This window comes from Myotis davidii, unplaced genomic scaffold (genome assembly GCF_000327345.1).
Source record: "Myotis davidii unplaced genomic scaffold, ASM32734v1 scaffold892, whole genome shotgun sequence".
Taxonomy (NCBI): domain Eukaryota; kingdom Metazoa; phylum Chordata; class Mammalia; order Chiroptera; family Vespertilionidae; genus Myotis; species Myotis davidii.
This window is the reverse complement of record NW_006284341.1, coordinates 742831-761582: the sequence shown is the minus strand read 5'-3', so window position 1 is coordinate 761582 and position 18752 is coordinate 742831. Positions and strand designations below refer to the sequence as shown.

At 46.4% G+C, this 18752-nt stretch overlaps 1 protein-coding gene across 1 annotated transcript in view; it reads right to left on the bottom strand.

Annotated features, from left to right (window-relative positions):
• Positions 1–18752, bottom strand: part of SCARB2 (scavenger receptor class B member 2) — a 63985-nt gene that overhangs the window by 25605 nt on the left and 19628 nt on the right. The window contains exons 3-5 of the mRNA XM_015570228.1: positions 16327–16484; positions 4119–4266; positions 2726–2914 (exon numbers count right to left, since the gene is read on the bottom strand). Coding sequence (XP_015425714.1) covers positions 2726–2914; positions 4119–4266; positions 16327–16484 — 495 coding nt within the window. The remainder of the gene's footprint in view (positions 1–2725; positions 2915–4118; positions 4267–16326; positions 16485–18752) is intronic.

Genomic DNA, 18752 nt, shown 5'->3' with positions numbered 1-18752 from the left:
TTTTTCTTGCTTCTTTCTGCATTTCTGTATTCACCGAGGTTGAACTCTTTTTTCCTATCCTTCAGCTATATACCTTAGAAAGCATGCACACCCTTTGTGAATTCTCCTTTCATGTTTTTTTGTTCTTTTGTTGCCTACTTGAGAGTTTCTTGCTTCTTTCTGCATTTCTGTATTCACCGAGGTTGAACTCTTTTTTCCTATCCTTCAGCTATATACCTTAGAAAGCATGCACACCCTTTGTGAATTCTCCTTTCATGTTTTTTTGTTCTTTTGTTTTGCCTACTTGAGGTCTTTATTGTCACTTAACTGTATTTTGCCAACTATGTTAATATATCAACATGGTCCATATACATCCGGGCCATGTCATGTTCCATATATGAAATTTTACGTGACTTTAAGAAATGAGGCAGGACTCTTCTTTAAGAGCAGCGGTGTGAACGTTATAACTTGGTTGAAAATTCAAACACCCCATGTACAAAAAATGCTGAACTACCAGTTTAAAAAAAATGCATGTATGTTGCACCTTGAACTCCTCCACCTAACTCAGATGTGGCTAAGTGGTTAAGTGTTCAAATGTTTCAGAGTAACTCACAAAGCTGTTATCTGCCCAAGAATCACACAGGGAATGTGATGCTTCCCTGTCTCTCACTAGGACTTTTATCTGAGGACAAGCAAGGACAACTAGGTGTTGTGTTATTGTGGTAGGGGTGAGAGTTGGATGTAAGGAACACATGACTGCAGGAGGTTGAGAAATGTTCTGAGGATATCAGTACAGCATTCATGCCACCAGCATGCCCTAGCAACATCCATCCTCCCGGTGGAATTGGCTAGGCTGCCTGACTTCTCAAAGATACTTTCCAGCAACTAGAATTTTGTGCATCAGAGAGTACACACTCAGTGGGAGGTGCCTGAACTCTCTTATATCAAGAAGAACAGAGGTACCCTGAAATCAGCAGGTACAGAGATGCTGATTGGCCTTGCAATAAGCAAACAAGAGTATCTGATAGTTAAGCATTTCCCTGTTTCTCAGGAGCTCTGTGAATTCACCTTATCCTATTCATTCTCACACCCCGCCCCTGCCCGGACCTCCCCCCACTAATTGTTTGTTGTTTCCGCATTAAAGTCTTTGAAGGAAAAGTGATGGTGTTAACTAAGGGTGAGCAGGTGAACAGGTATACAGGCCTAGGGCAGTGATGGCGAACCTTTTGAGCTCGGCGTGTCAGCATTTTGAAAAACCCTAACTTAACTCTGGTGCCGTGTCACATGTAGAAAATTTTGATATTTGCAACCATAGTAAAACAAAGACTTATATTTTTGATATTTATTTTGTATATTTAAATGCCATTTAATGAAGAAAAATCAACCAAAAAAATGAGTTCGCGTGTCACCTCTGACATGCGTGTCAGAGGTTCGCCATCACTGGCCTAGGGTATCAGAGGCAAATGTTGGCAGAAACCCTGGGATTGAGGAAGGGCTTGAGGCCAGGACTGGGCAGATGCAGAACTTCACAGATTATCCAGGTCACTGAATGCATTTCTGTGCTGTTGGCTAAAGAGTTAGTATTTGGCCAGAGCAGATGAAAAACTTGTCTTTTTTTCTTCTTTTCTTTTTCTTTTTTTCCCCACAACACTACAGAGAGTTTATGTGGCTCCAAAACAAAAACATACACCAGTCATTCATATTAATTCAGGGTCATTTTTTTGAGCCAGTCATGAAGGGGAAAAAGAATAATGGTTCCTGCCATGGCTGGTGTGTTCGGTGGTTAGAGTGTTGGCCCACTCACCGAATGGTCGCAGGTTCGATTCCTGGTCAAGAGCATGTACCTGGGTTGCAGTTCATTCCCAGCCATCCCCCTCAACCCCAGTCGGGATGCATGTGGGAAGCAACCAGTCGATGTGTCTCACATCGATGTTTCTTTCTCTCTCTCCCCTTCCTGCCTTTCTTCCTCTCTCTCTGAAAAAGCAATGGAAAAAATATCCTAAGGTGAGGATTAACAAATAAATAAATAATGATTCCTGAAGTCTGTATTGCAATGAACTCATAGTTTGAAAAGCACTTTTATGGGCTGCTTACTAACCCATTTCAAACCAACCTTTGAAGTGTGGGTACGGCTAGTCTCAGGTGAGGAATGATGAAACTGAGGCTCAGAAAAGTCCCAAACCTATTAAATGAAGAAGTCAAAATGCAAATCTAGGCCCTCTGATTCTAAGTTGTTCTTGTGTGTGTGTGTTTTTTCTGAATGTGGGAAATCCACGGAATCTGGGAGATGGTAGAGGGCGTGTGGAGGCCCAAACCATCAACATGAGACTTGGTATTGAACACTGAATTGTATGATGGGTTGAAAGATTGCACCTGATAGATGGCTCAGCCACACTATGTACAGGGTGTCCCAAAAAATGCATACACACTTTGAATAATTATTAATTCCAATGGGTTAAATCTAAAAAAGAAAGAAATATTGGAATTAATAATTATTCAAAGTGTGCATACATTTTGGGGGGGGACACCCTATATTTTCATAGTTACACTCATTCACAGTCAGCACTACCCCTCCCCCTGTCCCCGCCCTGACTAAAACACGTTCTTGTTTTTTACATACTGTACAAGACATCTAGAATTCTGGGCAATTTTTGGTCTCCTAGGAGAAAATCAGAGTGAGGATGAAATCTGGCTTGAGGTACCCCCTCAGCTGAACAAAGAGGCTCAGAAAAAAAATTCCACTTACCCCATAGTACAAGCCAAAATAGGGAGGGACTTCGGGTTTGAAAGGGTGGATGAGGGACATGAGCTCATCTTTGTAGCCCCAGAGCAAATCGTGGACCGTGTGCGTCACAAAGAACTTCTGCTGGTAGGCCTTTATCAGGGCGTGGATGATCCTCTGGATGATGCCTTCCTGCGCCCATTCCATGGCAGTCTGAGGAGCACAGGCAAATTCAGAGAACAGCATACCCACCCACTCTCCTAAAGGTTGGAATTAAATAGCTGGAAAATTAGCCAATGGACTCCTCTCTGGCTCTGTGTACAAGAATAAAACTCCTCAGTTACTACCCTTTCTCAGGGTTAACATTTCTGTGATCTCAACGTCCCCATGGCCACCCTGTTATCCCCACACAGCGGGAGGAAAGGGAAAAGCTCTTGTAAGTACATTGGCATCTTTGGCCACTAGGTGGCGCCATCTTCCTCCTGCTCGGGCACAGAGGCTGGGGCCCTCATTATAAACTCCACTAGGGGCAGGGCAGGGCCAGATCTGGGATGCAGTTTTCTAGGCCCTGGGTCCACCATGAGTGGTCACCTAGAAGTTACTGTGGGAGCCTCAGAGGGGGTTAGTGTAGGTGAACAGGAACGTTTCCTGGGTGTCAATTGTATTGTTATGAGATGGAATTGCCATTATAATCAGAGCCCATTGAAAACACTCCAGGCTGTAATCAACAGCTCAGTCCCTATTATTTGGAATGGGAAAAAACAGCCAATAGGTATTTTGAGAACTTAAAAATCCTAGAACTTAAATTAAGAAGTGGTATGCAAATTCTATGGCTAGAGTTTCTGAACCAAAACAAGGAGCAAATAAATATTTTGAAAATTATTAGCTACTTGCCCGGCAGGTGTGGTTCAGTGGTTGAGCATCAACCTGTGAACCAAGAGGTCACAGTTTAATTCTAGGTCAGGGCACATGCCCCGGTTGCAGGCTCAATCCCCAGTAGGGGGCGTGCAGGATGAAGCCAATCAATGATTCTCTCTCATTAATGTTTCTATCTCTTTCTCTCCCTTCCTCTCTCTGAAATCAATAAATACATTTTAAAAAATTATTAGCTACTTAAAAAAATCCTAGAGACATAATTATTTATATAAGTGCTGATCCTGAACACACAGCAAGTAATTGTGAAAAGAAATCCTAAAATTTGCCTTCCGTCACTATTTGAAAAGACCTTGTTTGAAAGACCTCAGAAAACTGTCTAAGATAAACTTTAAAGAAGGGCAAGGGAAACATATTTTTCTTTTTATATATGTATATATTTTTTAACATAACTTAGCGCCTAAACATAAAGCCATAATCGCCTAAGTTAGCTTTTACCTTTCTTCTAAAATCCATAATAATGGTACTTAAAATGCTAACTTACCACTGCAGGAATATTAATTGTCCTAATTAAGTCACTTTTAGCGTCTCCAACAGATAGGTTTTGTACAAAAACATAGGCCTTGTTGCTAACTGCAGATATGGTTGTTCCATTTTCGCCAAATTGAATATCCGCTTTGTTTCTGATTTCCCTAAAAGAAAGAAATAGATTTGGTTTGAAAACAGTCACTACTTTAAAACGCAGTATGTCCCCCTTCTTTCAGTATCAAAGCTATTGCCAGTATAACCATTACAGAGACTGCATGCCAGTACTGACACCGGGAAAACTGGAGATGAAAGCTCCAGTTTCATAAAGCGAGGAAGTGAGGCCCGGGATCGAGTCTTCTCAAAAATCTGTCATTTCCATTCTTTTCCTCCACAAATTGGAAAACGCAATGGTCAGGGTCACCTTGACAAGGGCATCAAAGCCAATGAACTCTGGGTTATGGTTTGTTCCCAAAATATATTCATGAGGAATACATATAAAATCTGATAGAGGCCGTCCTGTTAAAACACTTGTGCAAGGGGTAGCTAAGTGGGATTTTGATTGCTAGACATTCACTGCCCCCCCTTTTTTTTCTGGCCAGACCTTAATTTTCTTTCCTTTCCTGCATTGGGCGGCGGTGTGGGACCCAAGCTCAACCAATTCTTTTCCCTTTGGCCTCTGACTCCTGAGCCCAGAACCTCCAGGTGGAAAACACAGTCTTAATACCGGCTTCCTCCAGGGGGCGCACATGAGCGAAGTTCCTTGTGCTCCAGAGATTCGGGTCTTTAAAGCTGCCCTGGACCCTGCCTTTCTTCCCAGCCACAGCGGGGAAACTGTAACCCAGTCTACATAGCCTTCAAATAAGTTCTCCTTTTAGTTAAATTGGCCAGAGTCAGTTTCTCTTGCTTGCAACCGAAGCCCCCTCCCAGAGAAAGCAGAACCCAGTCTTTCTGTAGATGAGAAAAGGGAGATTCGGATAAATAACTAGCCCAGGATTAACCAGGAGGTGGCAGAACAAGGCTGAGAATCCTGGTCCCCTGACTTCTATCCCAGGTTCCCTGACTCTACAGAGAAGTTAATGCAAAGGGACTGGTTAGCAGCTGGAGGTGAAGAGGAAATTTCAAAGGCAAATCGCTGCCTCTGCCAAGGCCGGTGCCTGCAGCGGGGATTCCTCTCCACTCCTTGCCACCCCCAGAGCCTCCCTGCAGCCAAGGGGAAGAGGGAAGGACTTCTCAGGGTGCAACCACGTATAACCAGGGCCCAGGGCCCCACACTGGCCTGGCTGACCACTAAGAAACTAGACGTAGAAAAAATAGCCCCAGGGTGAACACCAGTTTGCACACGAAGAAAGCCAGGCGGGGGGCCAGGGAGCAAAGAGCTGGAATTCAACATCCGGCCAAAACCCTAGGGATCAACTCTGCCGAGTTCTCTAACTAATGACGAAAACTGATGACCTTGCTAAAGCCTTTATTTTTTTTCACTGAGCCCTGGATCATGAACCTAATGGCCTGAGCAATTCCAACCCTAGAGCCTGCATCATTTGTTTATTTATGTGCACTGACTCTGGGAGGACTTTGAAAGGTTTTCTTGACAGCTCACCCTGTAAGAACCTGCTGTTTTAAAGGGAACCTGAGCATGGGGCTCCAGTCACTGTAAGCCTTGTTGTCATTCACTGGGTTTCTCAGTACATTTTAAAAAGTCAAAGCCATGGATTCCCAAACCACAAAAACATTGAATTCACTTGGCAGGCACCAAGGGAACATGACAGGTCACTCACAACTAACCACATGACTTCCCTCAACCTCCAGCCATCTAAGGCATGCCCGACTCTCGGCTTTTGCAGAGGGTCTAACCGAAGGAGACGGTGCCCGGCGGTCAGAGGTGGTCCCCGCTCGGCAGAGGCCGAGGAAGCCAAGGAGAGAGGTGGCGAGGGACCTCCCTCTCAGAACAACAGTAAGTCATGTAGTCCGAGGAGCACCGTACGAGGAAACCCAAGCACTCCCTCCCATCACGGCGGCCCCCCTCGCGAGGCCACAGTGCCAGAAAGTCTGGGTACCCAGCTGGTCAGCCAGAGTCCACCAGAGCAGGGCGGCCTCCTAGGGAACAGCGGACTGAGAGCAAGAAGTGAACAATCACTGCTTTACAGTGTCTGCCAAGACCAAAGAAGCTTCTAGAAATAGAAACAAAAGCATTTTGGGGTGTTTTTTTTTAAGGCAAAGCAAATCTTTGGCCTCGACAATCAATTAACAAACCATATTTCGAAGTGCCTGGTATGGTCCCTGGTACTTAGCAGATGCCAATAAATCCTGGTGTTGAAGGCCCAGGACACCCCAGGCTCAGATGACAACTTCATATTTGTTATTCACCCTGGTGGCCCCAGTCACTAAGAAAAGGTTGGGTTACACTCCATCAGGCAGGAAAAGACCTGGGTGATGTTAGAGATATTTCATTTTAAATCATTTTTTTAAAGTTCTTTGACTTTTTTAAATAAAAAAATTATTTTTAAAACTCCTGAAGGTCTCATCAGCCCAGAAGGAAAACCATAGCCTGAGGAATCATTTTAATTAGTTGGAAAATTAACGTCTAACTATGCAATACATTGGAGATTTTGGATAAGTTAGGTATATACAATTCTATATAATAAAAGGGTAATATGCAAATTGACCCTAACAGAAGAACGACTGGGAATGACTGGTCACTATGACACACACTGACCACCAGGGGGCAGACGCTCAATGCAGGAGCTACCCCCTGGTGGTCAGTGCACTCCCACAGGGGGAGCTCTGCTCAAATATCCTAATATGCTAAGTGTCTGGTCGTCTGGTCGGCCATTCAACCAATCAAAGCATAATCTACTAATGAAACGCTAAGACTGCTCAACTGCTCGGTATGATGTGCACTGACCACCAGGGGGCAGGTGCTCTGACTGGTAAGTTAGCTTGCTACTGGGGTCCGGCCGATCGGGACTGAGGGAGATGGGCCAGACATTCCCTGGAGCCCTCCCACGGTCCCTCCCCAGCCCCAATCATGCACCGGTGGGTCCCTTGGCCTGGTCTGTGCCCTCTCACAATCCTGGACCCCTCGGGGGATGTTGGAGAGCCAGTTTCAGCCCGATCCTGCGAGCCCGGCCAAAGGACCCCACAGGTGCACGAATTCGTGCACTGGGCCTCTAGTACTATCATATAATCCTTATCTTCCATCACTGTAGTTCTTCATTCACCCAGTGCTCTCTGCTGAGAATCACTCAGAAGTGACTGGCAACAGTGGGCAACGTGTGGGTTAAGATCTGACTGCCAGGCTCCGCATTCCATTCTGGCTTCACCCGTTACCAGCTCTGTGACTAAGGAGAAGTTACTCATTGCTTCCATGCCTCGGTTTCCTGGGGCAATAACGTACCTTCCTTGTAGGCTTGTGGAGGGTGGAGGGGCCTCCTTGTAGGCAAGTGGAGATAAGAATGTACCTTCCTTATAGGATTGTGGTGAGAATTAAATTCGCATAAGCTTGTCATCCATTTAGAACACTACCTGGCACGTACTAAGAGCTTAGGAAACAAGTAGCTAGTAACATTATGTGTGAGGCTTGCACTAAGCTCAGGAGATGGAGAGATGTCCTCAAAGAACCTGGTGCAGCACAGACTTCCACCTAATCAGCTACCTCACACCTGGAAGAGCTACCTCACACCTAGAACAGCTACCTCACACCTGGAGCAGCTACCTCACACCAGGAACAGCTGCCTCACACCTGGAGCAGCTACCTCACACCAGGAACAGCTGCCTCACACCTGGAGCAGCTACCTCACACCAGGAACAGCTGCCTCACACCTGGAGCAGCTACCTCACACCAGGAACAGCTGCCTCACACCTGGAGCAGCTACCTCACACCAGGAACAGCTGCCTCACACCTGGAGCAGCTACCTCACACCAGGAACAGCTGCCTCACACCTGGAGCAGCTACCTCACACCAGGAACAGCTACCTCACACCTGGAGCAGCTACCTCACACCAGGAACAGCTACCTCACACCTGGAGCAGCTACCTCACACCAGGAACAGCTACCTCACACCTGGAGCAGCTACCTCACACCTGGAGCAGCTACCTCACACTGGGAACAGCTACCTCACACCTGGAACGTCTACTTCACACCTGGAGCAGCTACCTCACACCTGGAACAGCTACCTCACCCCTGGAGCAGCTACCTCACACCAGGAGCAGCTACCTCACACCTGGAACGTCTACCTCACACCTGAACCGTGTTCCCCAGCTGCCCTCCAGGTGCCGGCGGACACCCAGAGAAGAGAGGAGGGGCCACTGGGATGGGAGTCCTGAGGAAGGTGCTGTGCAGGGACACGGTGGGGCTGGTTCCAGAAGGAGCAGGCTCCCTCCGGTTGGGAGGCTGGAGGGGCTTCCAGGCAGGCAGCACAGCACAGGCTCCGCTGACAGTGGAGGGTGAGGAAACTGGTCCTGGGGGAGGATGAGTAGCCAGCAGCGCAGGGCACGGCTGAGCTGACCAGAGAGTGGATGGAGAAGTGAAGTCACAAGATGGATGCATGACCAGGAAGCAAGGGCAGAGGTGGGAAGCAGGCCTCAGGGAGGGCGCTGAGCAGCACAGGGTTTAACTTCCCGTTACCACTGCCTGGCCCACTGCGTGAGGGGCTGGACACCGAGAGCTCAGAGCTGGGTACTGAGAAGAAGCGCAGGTGGGGCGGGGAGGGTGTGCCCACATTTGTTGGGTGTGGGCAAGAAGCATCTTCACTCCGGAAGCCGGAAACGGTCCTCCGTCCTCGCGGCGGTACCTGGACCCCCTGGCCAGCGCCCGCAACTCACTCAGGACAACCAGTGCATTTGGAACTCACAGTACCTGGCCCTCACCTTTGGTGCCGGGCAAGGTGGGAGGAGTCTTTTACTACTTTTCTTACTTTTGAGCAGTTCAAAGATTTTTTTAGAAACTTATCTAAAGACACTGTTTCTGTTTTGAAAAAGAAGTGGTATCAGAGAAGAATGAGCCAGGTTTAGAAAATATTTTAATAGTGGAAACAATAACCATAGAATTTCTAAATTTTCGATCATCTCTTTGATATTAAAAAAACTGATTCGGCTTGGCTCTGAGATGAGTAAAGGATCGAAGGGCTAACGTTCAGAATTTGGAAGATTGAACAAAGTTCCTACCTTTGCTAAATTGCAAGGAGACAATTAAATCCTTAAGAAATTAAATGCAAAAAAATAGATCTACAAGAAAATAGACTTGAACAGCAAACCTTTGAAGGGAATAGGACTTTTTAAGCTCAGAAATGATAGAAAAGTTCATACAGGAATGGATTTCACTATATGTAAATTTTAAACATAAAACAGGCAAAGGATAGAAAAACAGTTGCCACAACTGTAACGAAGGGTTAACATTGTTGCATGTAAAGGTTTACAGACTGGCACAGACAAACCAGAATCCAAACGGGCACATGGGCAAAGGACAAGAACTCAGAGTGGAAACACAATCAGTTGGCAAACATGAGGAGAACATTCAATCCATGTGGTAATCAAAGAATGAAATGAGAACTGGTACGTGTCCAAAAAAGGGAAGGGTTAAATAAAGTGTTTTAACACTATTCCTGCTACCTGTTGAATATTATCATTATAAAAATATCCTATATAATAAAAGGCTAATATGCAAATAGACGGAACGGTGGAACAACCAAACAACCAAACAATCGGTCACTATGATGTGCACTGACCACCAGGGGGCATGTGCGGAACATGGCGGGCATTGGCCGCAGCAGGATGGTGGAGCAGGTGAGCGGGGGCACCAGACCAAGCTGGGGCACCGGTCACTGTCATCGGGGCGAGCCTCTGGTAGTTACTGAAAATTCTTTGTTCCCCTGCCCCGTGGTCCCACCTGGTACTCGCACCCGCTGCCAGTGCCTAGCACTGGTCCCAATCACTTGGCACCATCAGCAGATGCAAGTGGCTGCCAGCCCTGATCTCCACCTCCCCCTGCTTCTGAGGGGGGTGATTGGGGCAGCAGCCGCCGCTCATACCTGCTGACAGCGCCGTCCCCACTTGCACCCACTGCTGGTGCCAGCCCCAATCCCTCCGTGGTGTCAGTGGGCGCGAGTGGGGCCAGAGCCATCAGCATGTGGGAGCGGCAGTGGCGGGAGTGAGGCTGCTGGTAGACAGGGGACAGGGGGCCGCGGCGGGAGGGGCTGGGCAGAGTCGCAGCGGATGGGCCACCACGGTGCCTACCGCAGCCTCGCGGCCCACGGTTCCTTTCCAGGTGCACGAATTCGTGCACTGGGCTCCTAGTATTAGTATAAAACCAAGACATACATGGGAAGATACCTAAGATGTAATATTAAGGGAATAGAATATACATGTTATGTACATGTGCATGTATAATATATGTAAAGACAGTATGAAGACCATATAAAAATAAAATCCATGGAGAAATGGCTAAGAAGAGATCCACTCAAATATTAGCATTGGTTATCTTGGTGTCCATGAAATTGGGGATAGTAGTAGTTGTCTTACTGCATTTTCAAGTTTCTTTAAAAGATAATGCTATATATGATATTGTATATGTTGATTATTTCATAATCCAGTATTACTTAATGCTCAATGAATAATAATAAAACACTATAAGATATTTATCCCTCACATCTTTTTCCTTACTGCCAAAGCAGTAATAGGAGCCTACAAGAGAAATGAACAATCCCAACAACAAAACTCAGAAACTGAAAAAGCGGAGATGTTTAATGGGATATTCTGAATTTAGCAAATATGTCTTAGAAATAGGAAAGTAGCTGAAAGAGCCCTTAGACAAGTTGATTTTTAAAAATTATTGAAATATTCAATAATAGGAAAAGAAACCTGACAAAATAGAAAATAAATCTCAAAAAGGATGCAGAAGTCTTGTAATATCTTAAGTTGGATACACATGTTTTAGCAAATATGTCACTAAGCAACAGGAACATGAAACAAATTAGCTTTGTGTCAACAAGCTTATTCCAGGGCTACTCAATGCAGCTTTCACTAGACCCAGCAATTCCACCTTTGGGTATTTATCTGAAAAAACAAAAACACTAACTGGAAAAGACAGGTGTACCCTTATGTTCACTGCAGCATCCTATATAATAAAAGAGTAATATGCAAATCGACCAAATGGCGGAATGACTGGTCACTACGTCATGCACTGACCACCAGGGGGCAGACACTCAATGCAGGAGCTGCCCCCTGGTGGTCAGTATGCTTCCACAGGGGGAGCGCCACTCAGCTAGAAGCTGGGCTCATGGCTGGCAAACACAGCAGCAGTACTAAGCTGTCGGTCAGACATCCCCCAAGGGCTCCTGGACTGTGAGAGGGCGCAGGCCGGACCCCCCCACACCACCCTCAGTGCTTGAATTTTGTGCATTGGGCCTCTAGTTATTTACAATAGCCAAGATTTGGAAGTAACCTAATTGTCCCTTGGTAAATGAATGGATAAAGAAGTAGTGGTACATGCCCTAGCTGGTTTGGCTCAGTGGGTGGAGTGTTGGCCTGCGGACTGAAGGGTTCCAGGTTCAATTCCAGTCAAGGGCATATGCCTGGGTTGCGGGCTCAATCCCCTGTGAGGGACATGCAGGAGGCAGCTGATCAGTGATTCTCTGTCATCATTGATGTTGCCATCCCTCTCCCTTCCTCTCTGAAATCAATAAAAATATCTTAAAAAAAGAAGTAGTGGTACATATATACAATGGAATACTAGTTAGCCATAAAAAGAATGAAATCTTTCCATTTGTGACAACATGGACGGACCTAGGAGGTATTAAGCTAAGTGAAATATGTCAAACAGAAAAAGACAAATACCATATGATTTCACTTGCATGTGGGATCTGAAAAAACAAAACAAGTAAACAAACAGAAACAGACTTATAGAAACAGATAACACATTGATGGCTGTCAGAGGGGTGGGAGTGGGGGACAGGTAAAAAAGTTGACGTGGAAGAAGAGGTACAAAATTCCAGCTATAAGATAAATAAGGCACAGAATGTAATGTACATCATATAGGGAATATAGTCAATAATACTCTCATGACTTTGCACAGTGATAGATGGTAACTAGACTTAGTGTGATGAAAAGATCATAAGGTATATGAATGTCAAATCACTATGTTGTACACCTGAAACTAATTAACATTGTATGCCAACTATACTTTCATTAAATTTTTTTAAAAAAAACCTTTACTATGCACTGCATTACTTAAATCAGATTGACTGGTTTTTATCTACATGTGGAAGTCCTACAATCTTTTTGCAAAACATTAATATTCTGAACTCATCCATATGTAAAGCATGCCACTGTACATTGTGTGTCAAATTAATTAGTCCCCCCACAGCCCGCGTGGCTCTCCCTCTCTCAGAAACTGCCCCCTCTCCCCCCGGGCCCACCCACTACCCCAGTGGTCGGCAAACTCATTAGTCAACAGAGCCAAATATCAACAGTACGATGATTGAAATTTCTTTTGAGAGCCAAATTTTTTAAACTTAAACTATATAGGTAGGTACATTGTTATTAACTTAATTAGGGTACTCCTAAACTGGCCTTTGCTAAAAACGTCCTCAATCTGATTGAGGTACATTCGCTGAGGCCCACCCCTTCCAACTCTCCCATCCACGCTTGTCTTGTATACTTGTCTATCTCCTTTCTGAAAACCGACTTCTGCACATGGGCCACGAAGTTTCAATTGCACTGTATGTGAGCACGCCGCACGTGGTATTTTGTGGAAGAGCTGCGCTCAAGGGGCCAAAGAGCCCCACGTGGCTCACGAGCCGTGGTTTGCTGACCACTGCACTACCCAGTTAGGGGCCAGCGCACCTTGCCCTTCTTTGTGCCCCAGGACTCTTTGCACACAATGGACCAGGGGTCCTCAAACTACGGCCCACGGGCCACATGCAAATACAAATATTGTATTTGTTCTCGTTTCGGTTTTTTACTTCAAAATAAGATATGTGCAGTGGGCATAGGAATTTGTTCATAGTTTTTTTTAAACTATAGTCCAGCCCTCCAATGGTCTGAGGGACAGTGAACTGGCCCCTTGTTTAAAAAGTTTGAGGACCCCTGCAATGGACAGTGTCAGCTGACTCAGCCGGGAGGGACACCATGGAACTATTAAACACTGGGGCAGGAGCCACTGGAATACTCTGCATGTGATCTAGCTGAACAATAGCACAATTAGATCATGGGCAAGAAAAATCATACCCACTAGATCTGGGGTGGGGAATGTCTGGCCCCATGGGCTGTATAAGGCCCCTGAAATCATTTGGTCATTTGGCCTGGTCCTGCCAAGGCATTAGGGGTGAGCTAATTAGATCTTTGACCAAATATAGCAGGCTAATCTTTAGGCTGATAATTTTGTTTGGGCCTGGTGGCCCTTGGCAGGAAAAAGGTTCCATATCCCGGCACTAGCTGAGTGTAAAAGGCCTGCCAGGGCGGCTGTAAGTCTCCCTAAAAAGCCACACTTTTCTACAAATCCCCGGTCTCACAACCCACTCAACACCTGTAGGAACACTGTAGTTTGTACTGAACATGTGAGCGTCTGTTCCCAAAGAAAGGGGGTCATTTTCAGGAGCCTTTTAAACCTGCCCTTTCCTGAACCTACCTACCCTTGGCACCTGGGTTCCCCTGGCGCAGTCCTGTGGTTCCAGATGAGCTGTTTGTGTGCTATGGATTGAAACAATTTCTCCTCTTGTATTTCCTATGATTTAAACCATGGAGGAGGGCGTTTCATTCAGTATTCCACCAATGTTCACTACACTAGATGTTCAGTTAAAGGACTTGGTTCCTGCCCCTCACGGAGCTTTCAGTATATTGGGAAGAAAGACGATAGGCAAACCGTGGTTAAAATGCACCTAGTCTGTGTCTAATAGGCGCACACTAGGGAGAGTGCATCCAAAGGCAGGGCAAGTCGCAGGGAGAAGCTGCGTCGGCGTGGAGAGGTGCAGTGATGAGTTCATTCCTGACAGAGAGAACAGAATGCACACTGGCCTGGAGCGTGGCCTTACAAGTAAGTGGAGTCTGGCTAGAACTCGGTGCCCAATATGGTGGCCACAAGCCACACGTGGCTGCTGCACACCTGAATGCGGCTAGTTCAAAACCAGGTTTGCTATAAAATGCACGTGGGATTTCAAAGACTTACCAGGAAAAAAGGCATGTACTGTGTAGTAATAATTCTGACTATTGATTCCATGTTGAAATGATACTATGGTGGGTGGTATTGGGGTAAATAAAATATTAAAATTAATTTCTCCTACCTCTTTTTACTTTTATAAGTGTGGCCACTAGAAGATGTTAAACGATATATTTGGCTCATGTTACATTTCTCTTGGGTAGCTCTGGTTACAGCTGAAAATTCTAGGTTGAAAGTGCCAAAAATAAATTAAAATTAAATAATCAAATCAAATTGAATCAACGGGCTAAATATACAGAAGGAGCCAGATGCTCAGGCCGGGACATGGCACAGGGAGAGTCACTAGGACCCAGGGAAAGGAAAAGAAGGGGAGGGGAGGGGAGGGCAGAGACCAGGGCAGGAGAAACACCAGAGGCATAAAAAACACATTAAAAAATGCTTTTTAAAATAAGATCTGTTCCCTGGCTGAGTGCTCAGCTGGTTGGAGCATCCTCCCGTGCACCAAAAGGTTGCGGGTTTGATTCTGGTCAGGGCACATATCTAGGTTGCAAGTTTGATCCCCGGTTGGGTTGCATTCTGGAGACAACAGACCCATGTTTCTCTCTCCTCTCTCTCTCTCTCTCTCTCTCTCTCTCTCTCTCTCTCTCAAAAATCAATAAAAACATATCCTCAGGTGAGGATTTAAAAAAAGAAGTAAAAGGAAGACCTATTTTTTAAAAATTGTTTTATATAACAACAGAGCTCATCTTTACAAGTCTGTACATTGACGTACACAGACCAAGACAATAATAGCAAACTCCGATTGTGGGCTGGCACTAGTCTAAGCATTTTGTAAATACTGACTCATTACCCCAAGGAACCCTAACAACCCTGTAGTGGAGGTCCAGCTTTATCTCCACTTTATAGATAAGGAAACCCAGGCACAGAGAACTAGTAAGTGGCAGAGGCCGGATCCAAAACAGGCAATTCAGAGATTTTCATCTGTGAATTCCGGCACTTGAGAATCCGACTGACTCATTCAGACTTAGTGAATCAGTCACAAACATTTATTGTGCAATCGATTACGACAGAATTGTGAGGAATTTTTACCATTTTGCAGAAGAAGAAAGATCTTGCCATCTACTTCCCTCTACTATTTTGTTTTAAAACTTGTTAAGGAGGAACTTTACAGGAACGATTACTGTGGGGTCGGGGAGGGGCTACTGTCTTGTGGGAGGAGGAATACTGCAGTAGGAAAAATGCTCTGGCCATAAGGCCCCCGAGTGCCTCCCTCTACTAACTTTTGGAAAAAAACACACACAAAAAACAATGAAAGCCTGGCCCATGTGGTTCAGTGGTTGAGTGTAGATCCATGAACCAGGAGATCACAGTTTGATTCCCAGTCAGGGCCCATGCCCGGGTTGTGAGCTCAACCCCAGTGTGGGACATGCAGGAGGCAGCCGATCAATGATTCTCTCTCATCAATGATGTTTCTGTTTCTCTCTCTCTCTCTCTTTCTCTCTGTCTCTCTCTCTTTCTCTCTCTCTCTCTCTCTCTCTCTCTCTCTCTCTCTCTCTCTTCCTTTCTCACTGAAATCAATAAAAAATATATTAAAACAAACAAACAAAAAAACCACATTAAAGCAATTCTCCTAATCCCCAGAGACTCTAACCCACACTGCCACTGTTGTCTCCCGGACCCAGGAGGGTGGGGAAAGGGGCGCGTGGGAGACTAGTAGGCTTTTCTGCAGAACGCATTTTAGGAACTGGTCTACGAGCAGGGAGGGAAATAGGGAAAAGGCTCTAGGGGTGACCAAAGACAATCACATGGTGACTTAAAGGGTGGGGGGTGAGGAGCAGCACTGCAGGGCTCAATAGCCTCCTGCTGCCACCCCAGGAAGAGGCAGCTGCATTTACACGTAACAGGCTGGGACAGCTCCAGGCCACAAAGCCGGCTCACTCAGATGGGGGCACACAGATGGGGTCAAAGCCCAGCTCCCGCGCAGCACCCAGAGGTCACTGGGGGAAAGCTGAGGACTCGGGCCATGGTGGGGGTGCTCCGTGTTGCCAGTACAGCAGGGAGGCGCCGGGACTCACCTGTAGGTGTACGGCCCCACTTCTTCCAACCGCGGGATCTCCCCTCCGAGGATCTCCTCTGGGTTGGTGACGTTGAAGAAATAGAACTGGATGTACACAGGCACAGGGGGCTGCTTCCAGGAGTCGAAGGCCTCGGACCCATTCCTCAGCACAATATTCTAGGAGAGAAACCCAAAAGGAGATTGACAGCGTGCACGGCCGCTGGCTGTGAACGCAGAGGCAGAGCGAGGGACCCTCCGGCGCTGACCTTCTGACTTGCTTGTTTTTCTCACAGGCATTCAACTGCAGTCCCTGGAGAGCAGGATCATGCCTTACGCCCATAGGAGGCTCAGAGCCCTGTGAGAGCATAAAAGGTCTTCAAAAATATTGGTGGGAAAGGTTGCTGGAGCCATGGCTCATGGATGTGTTACGAAGGCCATACTTTTATTTTCAACAACCACAAGAGTTTATGATAATTGAATTCGTCATAAAAGATATTTACGAGATAACCAATTTTACACATTGGAAATGGGATCAAAAAGTAGGAATTACAACACAGACAATGTTGGAGACGGGGTGTAAGCTGACATGGTCCTTGCACCTGAAGGAGCTAGCAAGGCTGGGACCCTTACCCACACAGTTTTCCCAGACTTGTTTGGATGGCGGTTATCAGTAGAATGAGAGCAACCTTTGTAGAATGAGAACAGCCTTTCATGGCTTACCAAGAAGTCTGTAACTATTTACGGAGATTTGCTGTACTGAGAATGTGTCCTTCTGCTCTGTCCCTCCCTTAGAGATTAAGAGGAACAAAGAATACATTCCTCTTGACAGACCTCCTATTCAGTGTTTTGTGTATAAAAAGCATTGTGTGGTTAATAAACTTATTGCAGTCTCTAGATTGACCTGTAGTCCTCCCGATCCCGCTCTCCTGTCTTTCTTTCTCTTCTCAATTCCCACCTCCCTATCTCAGCCCAGCTCAACCTGTCAGGCTGGCCCTGACAAGACAACAATATGAGATGGGCATAAAACAAAACTGAAGTGGACAGAAAAGCAATTTCTCTCTTTAATTAATTAACACCAGCTTTGACTCTGCTAGGGAAAGTGCCCTAAAGGTCCTACTGGCTGGGTTACAAAGATTCCCCCTTTCCTGCAGCTACTGGTCCTTCCATTTGTGGGAGAACCACACACATCCTGACATCACCACCAGGGATTTTAAAAATATTTTTATTGATTTTATAGAGAGAGGAAGGGAGAGGGAGAGAGAGATAGAAACACTGATGAGAGAGAAACATCGATCAGCTGCCTCCTGCAAACCCCCTACTGGGGATTGAGCCCACACTACGGCCATGTGCCCTGACCGTAAATCAAACAGGTGACCTCTTGGGTTGACACTCAACCACTGAGCCACACAGGGTGGGCACCACCAGGGTCTTTCAATCCCCAACAAACCCAGAGCACAGAGATGCTTACCTCGTTTTAAAGATGAGGAAGCGGAGGGGAACCAAGATGGCGGCATAAGGTACAAACCTGTACGTGCTGCCCCCCACAACAACATTAAAACCACAACTATAAGACAAAACAGCTATCATCCAGAACCACGGGAAAGCTGACCAAGTGGAAGTTCTATAGCTAGAAGGAAAGAAAAAAGTGCATTGAGACCGAGTAGGTGGGGAGAGGCGCCAAGAACAGAGGTACGGAGGCATGCGCAAGGCTGCTGCACCTGGGTGCGCGGTTTTTTTCAATCGGAAGGGGACAAGCTCTCAAACGCACTGAACTCATTTACGGCGACACGCTGGGGTCCCAGGCTCCTATGGGGAGACAGGGGACTGTCTTGCAGCAGGTCGGAAAGCAAGGGTGACTTTCTCACAGAGCTGCTCGCAGGGATCATTGTTGCTGTGGGGGCGCAGGGCATCGGGGAGTTGAGGAGTCGGAGTCGCAGGGTCGCTGACGACACCATTGCTGTTTGCTCCGCCCTGGGGACTCTCTGAGACCCCGCCCACTCAATTTACATCCCCTCCGAAGCTGTGCTCAGCAGCATAAAGGAGGCACCTGCGCTTCTGCAGCCTAACAAACTGCAGTGAATCAGAGCGCTCCAAAACTTCCAAACTCCAAACAAAGAGGAGAAATCTGTTGATATTGCTATAGCCCCTGCTGGGTGGACCCACACAGTGGTTGACTTGGAGATCCCGGAGCCAGGGTACTCTGGGTCAGATACTAGATTTCAACTCCTCACATCTATAAGAGACACCCTCAAGAAGCTGACTCAGTGAGCACCGAAGCCCCACTGAAGCAAGTCCTACCGCATAAGGGTGTCTCCAGCACAGCAGTTCTTCTTATAGACACAGTGGGTCCTCTCAGTCAGCCAAAAATGCGAAGACAAAGAAACATGTCACAGATGAAAGAAATGGAGGAAAGCAAAGTCATGGAGGAGATGGAGTTCAGAACCA